The sequence below is a fragment of the Diadema setosum genome, chromosome 2 (assembly GCF_964275005.1).
Source record: "Diadema setosum chromosome 2, eeDiaSeto1, whole genome shotgun sequence".
Lineage (NCBI taxonomy): Eukaryota > Metazoa > Echinodermata > Echinoidea > Diadematoida > Diadematidae > Diadema > Diadema setosum.
Genome location: NC_092686.1, coordinates 41,330,215 through 41,347,332, shown reverse-complemented (window position 1 = coordinate 41,347,332; position 17,118 = coordinate 41,330,215). Strand labels below are relative to the sequence as shown.

Below are 17,118 nucleotides of genomic sequence, written 5' to 3'. Positions count from 1 at the left end.
AATGAGATAAAGTTGTATTATTATGATAGAAAGTATGTTTTGAAATTAAATATTACATAGCACTTTAATTTGTTTGTGTAAAAATGTATTTTTTTGGTCAATCTGTGTGTGATTATGTAACTGCACTTATCGAGTGTGTGTTTTTTTTTTTTTTACTATGTAAGATGTATTTACATGTTTTTCTGTATTGTCCTTTGTCTTTGCCATGTGCCTCCTGTTTAACCCAGGTGACGACCTAGGCCTTTCATGTTACATTGTTTATTGACATAATAAAGAATGCTAAACAACCCAGTCAGTCCGCAGCACCCGATAATTCGCTCGTATTTATTCAACTCGTATGCAAGCCCGCTCTAGGCTTGCATACGTAATGAGCTGCGTAAGGGGATTTTGTCCTTGGGCTTTCGGCAACAAAAATACACCTTATGTTCACAAATTTGGTATCAAATTCAAGGAAAATATGTAAACTATCGTCACATGTTACTCAAATTATTGTAAATGAAAAATATCATAGCGTAATTTGAGCTTGAAAAATGATGAAAAAAGTAATTCGTGCAGTACACGTTCAAGACGTTCAAAAAATACCAAATTCACCTTGCGTCTCAATGAAAATGCTTTATTTGGTAGTCCATCTCCAAATCTTTGTATCCATGTAAATATCTTGACAATTTGTTGCTTAATCCGGTCAGGAACCAGTAAAATATACATCGATATCAGTGCTGATCAGCTTGAAACCGTGCAATCTCAAGAGTAAGCTCTCTCATTGGACAGCGCTTGCATTCAGCGCTTGCATTACGTTATTACGCTGCTACATAACGGTTTCATGCCACTTGCGGTTTCTTGGCACGGGTGTAGTTCAAGCCAAGTTCAAGTGCTGGACGCAAGCACTGTCCAATGAGAGAGCTCTCTCGCGCCACTGTACACTTTGTGTTGAGCATACTTCCGGCTTAGGAGTGAATTTTGCAGACATTTCAAAACGGAAAAACTAGTATAAATCATGCTTGCGTCTCCTTGACTTCAATATATGATGAGCATCTAAGTTTCCTCTCTACGAAAAAGCCAAAATCAGAAACAACAGTTTCTTAATCCGGTCAGGAACCAAAAAAGAACTTTAGACGACAAAATCTTCCGTGAAAAGCAGGTAAACTTTACGCAAATTCAACTGATTATATAGTCATGATAAGATCCGATGTTATACGCAAATTTAGTATCAAAATAAAGATCAAAGTCTGGAGAACAATTTACCGTGACTTGTAGCCATGACGAATGTATGTACAAGTCGCTACACTGTGAAAACCATAGCCCTATCAAAGTCTCGCAAAATCTCGCACGACGAGACACCTTTCGAACGCAAAGATCGTCAACGAGAGTGCTGAATAAATCTTGCCGGATCGGCTCATTAGCATACGTGCTGCGGACTGACTGAACCACTTGGCACTGAAGTGTATATATGTATACAATTACAAGTGTATTTGCATTTACAAGTTTGTGTAAGAGACTATCCGTATATTCTTATGTTTCTTCAAACTCAGATGTTGAGTCTGTCGATTTACTCGCGGAACTGTGAGGGGAAATGATGTCACACACACACACACACCACATATATATATATATATATATATATATATATATATATATATATACATATATATATACATGTATATACATTTGTATATGTGTGTATATGTTTATGTATATATATATATATATATATATATATATTTATATATCAATCTTATTTAAATGATGTAGTATTGGTTGAGATGAGGATTCAGCTTTTAACTTTCTGCGAGATACTTAGAAACCCCAATGTGAAATAGAAGTTTATTCGATGAAAATCAGTCTTAAAATGGCTGAGATATCAACAACAACAGAAAGTAAAACAGAGCGATCCTGATGAAAGGTGGGTTACATGCATCTTTTATTAGGATCGCCTTGTTTTGGATAGCACAGCCATTTCAAAACAAATTTTCACCAAGTAAACTTTGGATTCCTACGATGTTTCTCATTGTCTAAAAAAATTAGCATAAAATCGTTGAAAACCTAGAATCCCACCACAACTGAAACTGTACCATACATTTCACTTTACCTGCGTAAAAGTCGAGTTCTTAATCATTTACCCTAACTCAAATCCTAATCAATCGCCCTATAACCCTATTACCTTCTTTTTTCCGTATAACTATAATATCAACTTTTGTAAATGGGAAGAATATGTATTCCCCAGATGGAATTGTGTTAGATGTGAGAGAAATTAGAATTATATAAAGTGACTGATATGGGCTTTGGCACAATAGAATTCAATTCCAAAGAGAAAAAAAGAAGAAGTGCAAAATCTGGACAGACAGGGTTGACATGGTCCTTCCATAACATAACACCAAGAAAATGAACAGAATCACAGAACAGTAAAAACAAAATCTGAACCCTTCTTTTCCATACAAATTGCCAGTATCGCGTCGCTAACCTTTACTTTTATAGCGAACACGTTGTGTCTTCTTGAAATTTAAAGATATGTTTGTAATAGATATGAATAAAATAGACTTCGTTTCAGATTGAGACAAATGCGTTGATTTATGACACATGCAAAACATTATAAGTATGGCATCCCTCCGTCACACACGCACACACCTATACGCATTCATACAAAATTACAAGGCCACGCACACACACACACACACGCACGTACGGACCATGTGACTGGTATACAGCAAGTACGTATGTACAGTATAAAACATCAACAAAAGCCAATAACCATTTTCCCGTTTGACATTTGTGGGCGACATCTGCGAATTATATGTAGGCTACATTCCTTGCATGGCGTTTCTAATTTTGATGTAGGTACTGCCCAGTTTCTACATTTGTGGGCGATTTTCTACATTAAGTGGTTGATGTTCTACTTTAGTGGGCGTTTCTACATTTCTGGGTTTTTGCAAGGCACCGTGTGACCTCCCTGATTAGACCAGGGCGGTGCCAGCCTCGGAATACCTTGTCAGACCATTATGGAGCTAGCTCTGGTCAGACCACTGAGGTGAAAGGTCTCTTCCACCTCCCTGATCAGATAATCATACCTCTACCGTGAATAGCTTCCATTCGCTCTCATAGCCAGGATAGATTGTAAGGATCAGATCTCGCATTGCTGCACAATGACAAGGAAACAGTACCTCAGTTAACACTTTCTCAAGAGTGAAATGCCAGAATCTGCTTTAGACCAAAGAGCCAGAGTCGTTAGGCCCCCACCGCAGTAAGCAACAGAAGGCCTATAGTCCTGCATCCGAGCGTAAACTACTAACAATGGTAAAATAAGTAGGGGACACTGGGATGTTTTTCCGAGAATAAAAGGAAGAAAGAAAATAGAAAAAGAATGAAAGGATACAACATGAAAGAAAAGCAGGAAGGACGGAAAAAGCATTGTCCAGTATCAAAAAAAAGAAAGAAAGTGGAAATTGACGCCGCCGCTTTGCAATTGGTGGAGCCGCAGCACGAGTATTCTACAATAACAATGTATAATGTAGGCCTAATGTGCAAGAAAGCTCCACCACTGGACCGTTGAAGTCAATAGGCCTACGGTGGGGCTCAATTCATGAGAATAAGATCTTGCGACATAGGTTGAGGAAGATTAGCCCGGTAATATTTAGTAAACAGTGGTGCCTAAATTATCACAACTACATGACCGTTTCAAATTGTAACTTCAACTCCTCGCTTGGGAAAGGTAATGTCGTCTGGAATGGCTACCACTTCTGAACAAGATGCCAGAGAGCAACGGCGTAAATCCGTACTGAGGAGTGGGGGGGATGGTCACCATCACCACGATTACAAGCCCATAACCGGACCGGCGCAGCCTTTGGGGGGGGGGGGGGGGGGGGGAAGAAGCTTGGTGCCCCCCCCCCCCCCCCCCACACGCACACTTTACAGGGATCGGGTGTCCCACTCTTTTGCATGAAATATAAAGTGAGAGGAAAGTGGCAGCAAAAATATGAAGACTTTTTGTTCTTGTTGTTGCTTTTTTTTTTGCTTGTCAGATGACTTGCAGCGGAAAATCAGACCTTAAAAGTATGAAGATATTTTTTGTTTTTGAAATATCTGTGAGAGAGAGCGGAGCGACCGGGTTAACGGGTTAACGGGGGAGGGTGTGTATGGGGGGGGGGGTCCCTCTCCCACACGAGGAAGATTTTGCATTTTCAGACCTGAAATTCAGCGATCTGGTGCACACTTTTGGTGAAATTTTTGTTTGTTTTTTCTTTAAAAAACCAATAGAAAATGAAATATTCACAATATATTATTGAATGACTAAATCGTGGTATTTCAGCTCTTGCTCCGCCTGTGTGACATCACTGCGAAGGCCTACTAAATAGTGGGGCCTATCACCGGCGTAGACAGGATTCAGGGGAGCTGTTATGAGATCGTGAGGGAGCGAAGCAAGCGAGGGGGGGGGGGGAGGGTATGGTAGGGGGTTTCTCCCTCCCACGGTGAAATCTTTTTACATTGAAAATTTTGACATTTTACAGTCCAAAAACTGCCGTTTGTAGCTATATTCTTCGCTTTGGAAATTAAGGGGGGAGGCACACCGTGCGCAACTGCTGTCAATCACTGGCAGCAACATCAGGAGAATGGCATAGCGATTAAATGCGAGCGAGCGGAGTGAGCGAGCTTGAAAATTTTGACATAGGCCCTAATGCTTTTACATGCTAAAAACTGCCGTTTGTAGCTATACTTCTTCGCTTAATTGGAAATCAAGGGGGGCTGCACCGGGCGCAACTGTTGTCAATCACTGGCAGCAACATCAGGAGAATGGTATAGTGATTAAATGCGAGCGAGCGAAGCGAGTGAGCTTGAAAATTTTGACATTTTACAGTCCAAAAACTGCCGTTTGTGGCTGTATTTTTTTTGCTTTGGAAATTAAGGGGGGCGCACGGGGTGCAACTGCTGGCAATTACTGGCAGCAACATCAGGAGAATGGCATAATGCGAGCGAGTGAAGCGAGCGAGCTTGAAAATTTTGACATTTTACAGTTCCAAAACTGCCGCTTTTGGCTGTATTTCTTCGCTTTGGAAATTAAGGGGGGCGCATCGGGCGAAAACTGCTGGCAATTACTAGCTGCAACATCAGGAGAATGGCATAATGATTAAATGCGAGCGAGCGAATCGAGTGAGCTTGAAAATTTTGACATTTTACAGTCCCCCAAACTGTCGTTTGTGGCTGTATTTTTTCGCTTTGGAAATTAAGGAGGCGCACCGGGCGAAAACTACTGGCAATTACTAGCAGCAACATCAGGAGAATGGCATAACGATTAAATGAAAGCGAGCGAGTTTGAAAGTTTTGACATTTTACAGTCCCCATACTGTCGTTTGTGGCTGTATTTTTTCGCTTTTGGAAATCAAGGGGGGGGGGGGACACACCGGGCGCAACTGTCGGCAATTACTGGCAGTAACATCAGGAGAATGGCATAACGATTAAATGCGAGCGAGCGAAGCGAGTGAGCTTGAAAATTGTGATATTTTACAGTCCCAAAAACTGTCCTTTGTGGCTGTATTTTTTCGCTTTGGAAATTAAGGGGGGCGCACCGGGCGAAAATTGCCGGCAGTTACTGGCAGCAACATCAGGAGAATAGCATAATGATTAAATGCGAGCGAGCGAAGCGAATGAGCTTGAAAATTTTGACATTACAATCCCCCAAACTGTCGTTTGTGGCTGAATTTTTTCGCTTTGGAAATTAAGGAGGCGCACCGGGCGAAAACTACTGGCAATTACTAGCAGCAATATCAGGAGAATGGCATAACGATTAAATGCGAGCGAGCGAAGCGAGCGAGCTTCAAAATTTTGATATTTTACAGTCCCAAAGCTGTCGTTTGTAGCTATATTTTTCGCTTTGGAAATTAAGGGGGGCGCATCGGGCGAAAACTGCTGGCAATTACTAGCTGCAACATCAGGAGAATGGCATAATGATTAAATGCGAGCGAGCTTCAAAATTTTGACATTTTACAGTCCAAAAACTGCCGTTTGTAGCTATATTTTTCGCTTTGGAAATTATGGGGCCGGGGCGCACCGGGCGCAACTGCTGCCATTCACTGGCAGCAGCATCAGGAGAATGGCATAGCGATTAAATGCGAGCGAGCGGAGCGAGCGAGCTTTAAAATTTTGACATTTTACACTCCAAACACTGCCGTTTGTAGCTATATTTTTCGCTTTTGTTTGTCCCACTTTTATGGGGGACCATCCCCCCCCCCCATCGACGCCTTTGCATATGAGGGTGCTTTTGTTAAGTGAAAGATCTGCTGCACACTCTATGATAAATTAGGGAAATATACGTCAATCTCAAAAGTGTACAAAGTCTATCGAAAGGGATCCTGTATATCGGAGCTTTTGCATGTTTATGATTGCAGTACAACGATCTGGTGCGTAGTTCTGGCGATATTTGGACAATTTTCCATTAAGAAAGTTCGAGATTTGTCCTCATCTCGGGAATTGCTTGGGGGATAAATGATTTGTCTGCCTAAACACTTCCGTAGGGGCGGGGCAAATGCCCATTTGCCCCCCCCCCCCCCCCCGAGATAGATTCGACGCCCCTGATCTTCCCTGGGTATGCTCATAGATGTATCCTGACTGAGTCACCAGTCACTGTCGTTTCTCAGGAATGATTCAGGAAATGGAGGGGGTTCAATTATGGCAATATAGTTTTTGTTATTGTTTGTTTGTTTGTTTGTTTGTTTGCTTTCGTACATATCTTTCAGATGGTCCCCAGTTACTCGCGTCATAGCATGTTTACATATAGGCCTATACTATTTGACGTTGTCAACGTCTGAGCCATACCTTACAGTGTATGTCGATGTTACTTTCTTCGCGAGCGAGCGAAGCGAGCGAGCGCTTGAGAAACTACAATTTCCTACAAGATAGAATACTGTTCAGCTCTGTTACCTGTCTGAAGGCCGGCGTACAAACGTCATGCAATATGCCAAAATTGATACAATCACATTTCTGCTTCCTCCATTTTTTTTTTCAAAATTCAGGGGGGGATGATTGTACAGGCCATCCCCCCTCCTCCATTTCAGGGGGGGGATATATCCCCCCCATCCCCCCGGGATTTACGCCCATGCAGAGAGCCACGTCGCCTTATACTGTGGTGCAATCCTCGAAGTGGATCGACGGCCCTAGCTAAATGTCTCACGTATCTCGGCGAGGACACGGAGATCTGGTTCGAACCATTCACTTTCAGCCAGTTATCAGAAATGCACGCCAAGAAAATGATTATGGACCTACCAAAAGAATTCACTGGAAACGAAGCGATCTTTCACGGCATGGCTAAAACCATTCAGGCTTATTTTCCGTATCCGTCCAAAGTCAACCCAGAATTATTGGCGTAAGTACATCTTTCATCTCAATTATGATGATGCTGTTGCTGATGATAATGATGATGAAATAGCATTTATATAGCGTCATTTATCTGTAGAAACATTCTAACAGTTCAAGGGCGCCCGGCTCCCGCAATGTGTCACACATTATTCACACAGTTGCTGGAAAAAAAAAATAGGTCTTTACTTCAGATTACTCTGTTTTCAATTCAGTTGAGATTTATTTCCATCCAACACTAAAGTTATACAAATAAAAAGCATACATTAATAACTCATATGTTGTTAATTATTTGTAAGCAATACAAATCATAAAATATTTATATGAACGAATGAATATAAACGGTGCATACTTTGCAGTGGTAACAACAAAATGTAGATAGATAAATCGATGGAAAAGAGTGAATTACTAAAAATGGAGCTTTTAAAGCGTAGATCACTCGGAAAACAAATTGGTAAAACCATGTTATATATCAAAATTTATCTGTTTACATTTAAAGTTTTCACGACAGTATAATATATGTATGTATATATATATATATATATATATATATATATGCATATATATACTCATCCCTCTGACACCACACCACACAAAACAAGCAAATCCCAACGCCTTAAAAGCCCTTGAAAAAGACTGGTTACACAGTCGAAAGCTTGGGAAATAAAGGCCATAGTGCAACGTCTATACTGCAAGTCATTCTCCGTCACACATACATACATACATACATACATATAGAGATTTTCGCAGGGAATAGAAAAACATATCATACAATACTAATCTTTAAGAATTTTAAAGTAAATATAGACAAAATATAGAAAATGATTAGATGTCGAGGCACACAGACACTATTGTTTGAGCCATGTGTACGACAAAAAAAAAAGTAATAAACAAACACCCATACAGTTGAGTCATTTCACACAGAATTAGAGAGGTATAGCTTAAGGTACAACCAAAAGTGAGATACAGATTGTACATTGTTCAAGTATTTTGATGTGCGTTTGCAAATATATATATATATATATATATATACATATAATATATAAATAAATATAAATAAATATATAAAATATTATATATATATATATATATATATATATTTTTTTTTTTTTTTTTTTTTTTTTGCGACTGGTGCTATAATGATGGTTACAGCTCGTTATTCCGAAGGTTCGTTATTCCGAAGGTTCATTGTTCCGAATTTCATTTTCGGATTAACCAATCTTCGGAGTAACGAACCTTCGGAATAACGCCACAAATTTTCGGATTAACGAACCCTTTTTCATTTTCGGATTAACGAACCTCTAGGTATAGGGAATTTGCGTGTTTCGGATTAACGACCTTTCGGAATAACGAACCTTCGGAATAGCGAACTTTCGGAATAACGAACAGCACCCATAATGATAACGGATAACTTACTTTTTTTTTTGGGGGGGGGGGTGGCTTGACCAACTTGTATTCTCTCTTCTTTTAATTCACACCTCTGCTATAAAATTCTTCTTCATTTTCGCCAAAAGCTGTTAATTTCTGTATGAATTATTGCACGTCATTATTGAAGATTGACAATAACAGCATAATGACAATTTTGACAACCACATAAAACTAAGCTAGCGAGGTATGGACGAAGAGATCTAACATTCGTATACGGCAGGTGGGTTTGTCTAGGATCAATGTTACGAAGTATAGTCTCTCTGTTTGTAAGATGTACATTCCTTCCTCTTCGGTCAACATTTTGTGTGTGCATTCTTTTTTTTGCTGCCATTTTAGAAGCCCACCGGAATACTTGTTATATCCTCGTTCAACTGTGGTGCGTGTTCCGTGTTTTTCTCCCTCGCCGTTATTGACCTTAAAGTCTCTTGAGATTTTCGAAAAATGTGGCTGTTAGAGGCATCTTTTTTTGTAAAAGTTGGGAACTGGACTTTTTTTGAATGATTTGAGTACACTGAACCCAAAACCCGATTTGCAAGCGGAATTTTTAGTACAAGACCATCTAATTTGCATAAACAAAGTGGTTGCCAAATCAAGTTTCCCGAAATACAAATGCTTTAGTATCTTCATTATGTTTTGTACATAATTGTAAAGGGAATTCCACAAAAATTCACTTTTCCAGCATAATGACAGCACACTTGACTAACCGCTTTCAGAAAGCAGGGGAAATAATTGCTACCCGTAACATATGTCATTATCAAGTTGATGGAATGTGTACTTTTCATGAAAAATGATTTTTAATTGAATTCCTTTATATTTTCTTTATATTATTGTCCACTCATACATCATAACCTCTAGAAGTCTCCTCATCCAGCGGCTTCAACACCCAAACTTTAAAAATTCATAACTTTTGCATCGATTGTCCGATATTCCTCAAATGTTCACTGATACGTCTACTATGTTGCTGCATTCCCTCAATCCACATTGCTCTTTGGGTTTGGGTCCCCTTTAAATAAAAGACAACGTAATGATTTTCAATAACTTACTTACTAGAAGCAAACAATAAACTTGTATGTGAGCGTATATGGGAGATGAACAAAATGATACGGAGGGCTTTGTTTTGCGGGTATAATATACTCTATAGGGAATGTCTAATGAGTATTGCCCACAAGTTAAGGTTCCATGACTAAAGGGGATGGCTAATAACTGATCAGTGGGAATGCTAGGGGATGATTGTTCCAATCCTTGTGGGGTTAATTTAAGAGTTCATTATATAGTGTATATCTATTGTTGTATGAAAATTATTTGCTTCAGAATGGTCTCGTATTCAAGTAATGTGCAATTTAATCGCCCCGTCACTGTTCAGGTATGCTAACCTGAAAACATTAAACTGCACATTATTTGAATATGAGACCATTCTGAAGCAAATAATTTTCACACAACCATAGATATATAATGTACTCTTAAGTGAATCCCACAAGGATTGCAACAATCATCCCCCAGCATTCCCACTGATTCCCACTGATCAGTTACTAGCCATCCCCCTTTAAGGTAAAGTAATATTAAAGAGGAGAATAACATAAGTAATGACTTCTGAGGGATATGAATTTCAATCTGTTCATAACACCTGGGGTTTTCTATTGCCCGAAATTATTTTACAAATACAATCAATATGTATTTTCAAAGAGAGTTTATTATCTGCAGTTACAACGAAATTTGGAATCGTGATACATTTTCTAAATCAAAACTGTCCAGAACTATCTCTGAACTGAATAAAACAGCAGTATTACTGAAAAGCATATGCCGATATTTCGTTTTTGAACGTTCAGTGATACCTTATTGGCTTTGACCCAATTAGTTTATTCAATTCTACATTAACTTTTAGAACAAGAACATCGATACCGTTATGGACAAGAAATACATTGGTATCATCAGCAAAATGTATGAAGGAAAATACTTCATTCAGATACGGAAAAAAGTCATTCATACTATGAATAACAATGGCCCTAAAAGACTTAACATCTCTTATAGATGAATTATTATATTTAATGGAAACAAATTGTTTGCAGTTAACTAAATAACTATTGAACCACTCCAAGGCCTTGAAGAAGTCCGAGAAAATACTTGTCAAATGAGAGTGTTGTCAATTACATGAACTACTTTGTCAACAAAACTATAATAAGAATGGCATGGATATGCTATATTTTTCTCGAAAACCAAACTGGACATTTGTAAATGTTTTGCGCAGATTGAGAAATTGAATAATTCTAATGAAAATCATTTCCTTTTTCTAAAACTTTGGACAACATGATAAAGAAATTTGGCGATAATTACTGATATCCAGTTTGTCGCCCTTCTTTAATATTGGAATTAAATTAGCAAATTTCATTTTATCAGGAAACTCACCATTAGAAATTGACAAATGAAAAATATGAGCCAGAAGATCTGCAACTGAAGATACAATACCTCTAAGAATACAATTGTCTCTGTCATCATAACCAGAAGTTTGCTTGATTTTTAAAGAGGATACAATATCAATAATCTCATACATACAGTGTATTTGTTGGAGTTCAAAATGGAGTTGGAGTTACGCTGACCTAAGAAGTAAGTAAAGTATTGAGTTGTAATCGGGATACATTCTGGGCAAGCATTTCACCTATTTGTGAGAAATAATGAATAAAAATATTTCCAATATCAATAGGATCATTGATTATTTCATCATCAAGCTTTATTTCATCAAACTCAGCCTTTTTTTTTCCTGAATATCAACTGTTTACTTTAAAACTTTCGAAGTCTTTTTAATATAAGACTTAAATCTCGACAAGTGCTGAGAATAATACTCTTTATTTTCTAGACGTAAAATCATAGCTAAATGTATTTTATACGGTATATATCTATTCTTTGATCGTTCAGTGTATTTTTTTCCGATTGTATTCAAATCGTTTTTCCTTATTTTCTATTCAATTCGATTTTTTATTTTACTAATTGAGCAAGGAATTGATTTCTGAAATTCACGGTATCGTAGGTGTCTTTTTTTAGCATTGTTTATTATCCAATTAATCTATCTACTTATTTTTTGCTTACGAATAATATCATCCAAACGAAGATTAGATTTTCCTTTAAATTGTCAAAACACAAATTAACATCACTTTCATAATTATACTCGTGACCAATCAGCATTATCAAGCGCGACATAAAGGCTGGCTAACTTTTCATGCGAGACTCTACGTTCAAACAAGGAAATGAAGATTTGCATCATTGTCTTAAGTTTTCCAAGTAGAATGAGTTATTATTGGAAAACAATCAGTCATACCGAAAAGAATTATAAAAGAAACAGGAAGAGGTAAAATATTACAAAACAAGTTTTCAATGAGAGTAGCAGAGAGATCTGTGACACGAGTAGGTTTGGAAATGATTGGCAGAAAGGATGAAAACAAAAGTTTTTCAAGAAACTCACTTGAGAGATGATCTCTTCCAGATTTCAATAAATCAATATTATAGTCGCCGAGTAAAAACACATTCCTACTTCCATGGACACAAATTTCTATGAAAAGGGATTCAACGGTGAATCCATTCTACAAATGTCATTGTGAACAATACATTTGGAAGTTAACATAGCCCCAAGACCGCCCTTAACATCGCTGTATAATACATAATGAAAATAGTAAAGCATTTGTATTTCGGGAAACTAGGGAGAAACAAGAAAAATATGTAAATGCAATATCAAGCTGGACGGAGCGCATAATCAATATGGGAACTTAGAATTGGTCAGGTAACTGATGTGACTGTTGACAGCCCCACATTAACATAAAACGCTTGCGAAGTTTCTCAAGCAACTAAAGTGGTTTCTATAATGAAAAATACAATATAATTCAGCAATGATTATACTTTGAAATATCCTGGTATACTCAATCTCTATACTTTTTCAATGCAGATACGGAGGAATCAAAAAGAACTTAGAGGCTTCTTCAAGTCGTGCCGTAGTTGTCAAGGCTATGGCAGTAGCCATCCATGACTTCTACGATTACATTCCGTCGGGATTTCGCCACGCCATCTTTATTCGTGACCCAAGACGGGTGGTGCCTTCCTTTCGTAAGATGATGATAGATTTCAAAAAGCTGGATCCCAACGACAACAGTATAGACCTCGAAGAGGTACACCCAAGCTATCCAACCTTGCACTGGTACGGCGAGATCTACGCACTTTGGAAGCACATCCGGGAGAAATTTGAGCCAAACCCTTTGATCATTGACACGGAGGATTTCCTTGCTGATCCGGCTACGTATCTGAGGAAAATCTGCGAGTTGATCGATGTCGAGTACCGCGACGATCTGCTCGAGTGGGATCCTTCGATGGAGGCCATCAAGAAGTGGAAACACTGCTGCAATGAATTGTTAACTAGTGGAGGAGTATCCGGTGCTCTGCTATTTCAAAGAGCTTTTTGCAGCTCCAAGTTTGTCCCAACCTCCAGCCCTACACCTTCACTAGAGGATCTCACTCCTGACTATGTGCGCATCATTGGCAAATGTCAGGATTTGTACAATGAAATGTATCAGCATCGATTTAAACCCTAGTTTTTGAAGAGCTTTTCCCTGTCACTAAAAGGGAGCTCATTTTCAGAAGTTAAAAACATTTTATATTCTGGTATCATATACCGGTCACGAATGAAATAATTTTCTTCAATGTTCTTTGTCTGGGTCAAAATTCATTGTTGTCCACACTGAAACATGGTAGGGTAAGAGTGGGCGAGTTTGTAACCAATTATTGTGTGCATTAGGGTACAAATGATAATGATGATAATCTTGGTTATCAAATTCACTGGCACTTGGAATTTCGACAAGTCGCAATTGGAATCAAAATTAGCGAAACTTCAACAGAGTAAAAGATACAATGCCCATCCATCAACTGATCTAAAATGCACGATACGATCCCTTGACAATAGTCGTCAGATTAGGTTACGCATCCAAACCTTCTGCAGTAATGCTATTTTGATTTCCTTGATCAACGCTTGGCTTTGAAGTATGCTTATTTTGTGTCTCTTTTTTAAATTCCTTGTTATCTTCTAATGTTCTGCTTTAACATCACGAAATATTGTAGAGATTCATATAAGCGAGGCCTAAAGATACAATTGGATAATCACAAATGTGCAAGTATATAGCGTATGAAATCTTGTACTTATTTTCTCAGCAAAAAAAAAAAAAATGTTTGTTCCGTGCATTTCTCAGGGGTTGGTGTAACTAGACGTTGTATTTATATACTTGTGTGTGCTTAACGTTTGTTTTTATGTTTATGAAAAAATACCAGCAGTCTTAGATCCATGTAATTATAGAATGAGAAAGAATGTCAGAGAATCACCAGAACAAATCGTACGGCACTCATTTAACGATAGACAATTAGTAATACGTGCACCGTATAATGCGAGACTTTTTAAATCTTTCCTGAACAAACATAAAATTTATTAATCAATCAATCAACGTTATTTTTTCATTTCCATTAAATAAACAGGGAAAATTATATACAGTGCATAAACAGAACATAATTATTTGTAACAATTTCAAAAACGTACATGTGATCACGAGTAAGAACATAATTTTTTTTTTTTTGAAGGTATAGGCATAATACAAGGATTGGAAGGGAAATGGAGGGTCCCACTAAAAAGGCAAAGCTTGTAGGGTGTGGGACCCTCAGAAAATACATAAGAGAACAAATAATGACTTAATTAAACTACAAACATTATATCAAACAAAATCAAAGAAACCAATGTCAACTGACATGAAATCAGCTTAGGAAGGAAAGAAAGTAAAAAAAAAGGAAAAGAAGAAAAAAGGAAAAAAGGAAACGTATACAACACACACCATCGTGGACACAAGCAGACTGGATTTCATGATGTAAGTGTAATGATAAGACGCACCCTCGATTGATGTTGAGAAGGATTGGGCACATTTACCGGTATGAATGCAGAAGAGCGGATATACAAACAAGAGAGAATGGACAGACTGTTATACGGTACAATAACAGTAACATCTCATCAGCTTAGGAAGGAAAGAAAGTAAAAAAAAACGGAAAAAGAAGAAAAAAGGAAAAAATGAAACGTATACAACACACACCATCGTGGACACAAGCAGACTGGATTTCATGATGTAAGTGTAATGATAAGACGCACCCTCGATTGATGTTGCGAAGGATTGGGCACATTTACCGGTATGAATGCAGAAGAGCGGATATACAAACAAGAGAGAATTGACAGACTGTTATACGGTACAATAACAGTAACATCTGACGAGGACTTATGTTTGACAGATTATTTCTCTCTCTCTAAAAAAAAAAAAAAAAAAAAAAAAAAAAAAAAAAATATATATATATATATATATATATATATATATATAATTGCTTGTGAAAATGATGACTTGATTGAGATAATAAAAACGAACCAAATTCGGTTGTATATCATAAGATTTCAATAGAAATGTTTTTAATTTGTTCTTGAAAGAATTCAAAGTTTTTGCTGTTACAATATCGTTGGGAAGTGAGTTCCGATACTTTGGCCCATCGTAGATGAAGGTGTGCAGAGCCAGCAAAGTCCTAAAAAATGACAAATGGAATTCATTGGATCGCCTTGTTGGATAATTGTGAACGGATTGATTTGTTGGAAACATTGTTTCAAATATGTTTGGAAGATTTTTATTTTGTATTTTTAGATATCTTGTTCTCAAAAAATAACGGGTCAATATGTGTGACATATAATACGGAGTGACTTCTTTAGTAACAGAAGTAATTGATTTAAGAGTGTTTGATCTGTATTTCCCCACACAAGAATACCATAATTTACATAAGGCAATATGAGGGATGAATATAATGTAAGCAGGGACGACAAAGTAAGACAAAATCTAATCTTGTTAATCATACCAATATTTTTAGTAGTTTTTACTACTAATAGTTTTACTATACTACTATAGTTTTACGAATACTATCAATATGAAATTTCCATGAAAATTATTATCAACTGTTATTTCCAGAAATGTGTTTAAGATGGGAAATATTTTCCAGTGGAGTACCATCAAAACCATATCAACAGGTAGTGCCTCTATGGAGTTGCTAAAAAGCATGAATTTTGTTTTTTGAAGATTGAACGATAATTTATTTGCTTTTATCCATTGAGCGACATTTTCTAATTTAGAATTTATCATATATAAAAAGGGTAAGAGGATTATTGTTGGAAAAAAATAAATTTGAGTCGGTTAGTAGACATCTAACAAAGATACACACACACACATACAAACATGATGACAGAAACCATTTTTAAAGGATTTTCTGATGTCAAAATACTCCCTGAAATAATAATCAAGTTTACGTAGTATTTGCCACTATTTCTACAACCAATCACATATTTATTTACGAATGTACTCTTTCATTAATACCCATATTAAGAACTAATATGCAGTGCATGATTAAAGTCTCTGAATATATTCTGGGGTTCGATTCATTATGAATATATAATGTATGGCGTTTGATGATTTTAAATAGGATGTTTGTATATTCATTTATATCATTTTTTTTTTAGTGTTAAGATTTTATGTTTAGGTTTATACAAGGAAAAAAAGAATTTGAGGTTTACTTTATTGTTAGTATATGATATTATATAAGATTTGATGTTATATGATTTGGTATTGTTAATGGATTCTTGTTATTTCTAATGAGAAAGTTAAAGTGGAGTTTTTTGGAGAAGAAATTAAGAAGGTGTAAAATGAATTAATGGGTAATGGAGTAAAAGAAAGGTATAAGAAAGATAGGAGGGGAAGGTAGGGAGAGAGAAGAGAGAGAAAGAGAGGGAGAGAGAGAAAGGTTAAAGAGAACGATTTATATAGTAAAAGGTAAAGAGATGAAAAAATAGAATGAGATAAAGTTGTATTATTATGATAGAAAGGTATGTTTTGAAATCAAATATTACATAGCACTTTAATTTGTTTGTGTAAAAATATATTTTTTTTTTTGGTCAATCTGTTTGTGATTATGTAACTGCACTTATCGAGTGTGTTTTTTTTTACTATGTAAGATATATTTACATGTTTTTCTATATTGTCCTTTGTCTTTGCCATGTGCCTCCTGTTTAACCCAGGTGACGACCTAGGCCTTTCATGTTACATTGTTTATTGACATAATAAAGAATGCTAAACAACAACTTGGCACTGAAGTGTATATATGTATACAATTACAAGTGTATTTGCATTTACAAGTTTGTGTAAGAGACTATCCGTATATTCTTATGTTTCTTCAAACTCAGATGTTGAGTCTGTCGATTTACTCGCGGAACTATGAGGGGAAATGATGTCACACACACACACACACACACACACA

The 17,118-nt window shown here is 37.0% G+C and overlaps 1 protein-coding gene across 1 annotated transcript; it reads left to right on the top strand.

The window, feature by feature from the left end:
- Positions 1–3,706: 3,706 nt before the first annotated feature.
- Positions 3,707–13,337, top strand: LOC140245986 (uncharacterized). Its single transcript, XM_072325435.1, has 3 exons — positions 3,707–3,758; positions 7,090–7,348; positions 12,698–13,337. The coding sequence occupies exons 1-3, from the start codon at positions 3,707–3,709 to the stop codon at positions 13,335–13,337; spliced, it is 951 nt and encodes a 316-aa protein (XP_072181536.1).
- The last annotated feature ends 3,781 nt before the right edge of the window (positions 13,338–17,118 follow it).

Coding starts and splice junctions, on each gene's coding strand:
- LOC140245986 (XM_072325435.1), top strand. CDS start 3,707: ATGTCGTCTGGAATGGCTACCACTTCTGAACAAGATGCCAGAGAGCAA. Junction 3,759..7,089: donor AGATGCCAGAGAGCAACGGC/GTAAATCCGTAC, acceptor GCCCATGCAGAG/AGCCACGTCGCCTTATACTG. Junction 7,349..12,697: donor GTCAACCCAGAATTATTGGC/GTAAGTACATCT, acceptor TTTTCAATGCAG/ATACGGAGGAATCAAAAAGA.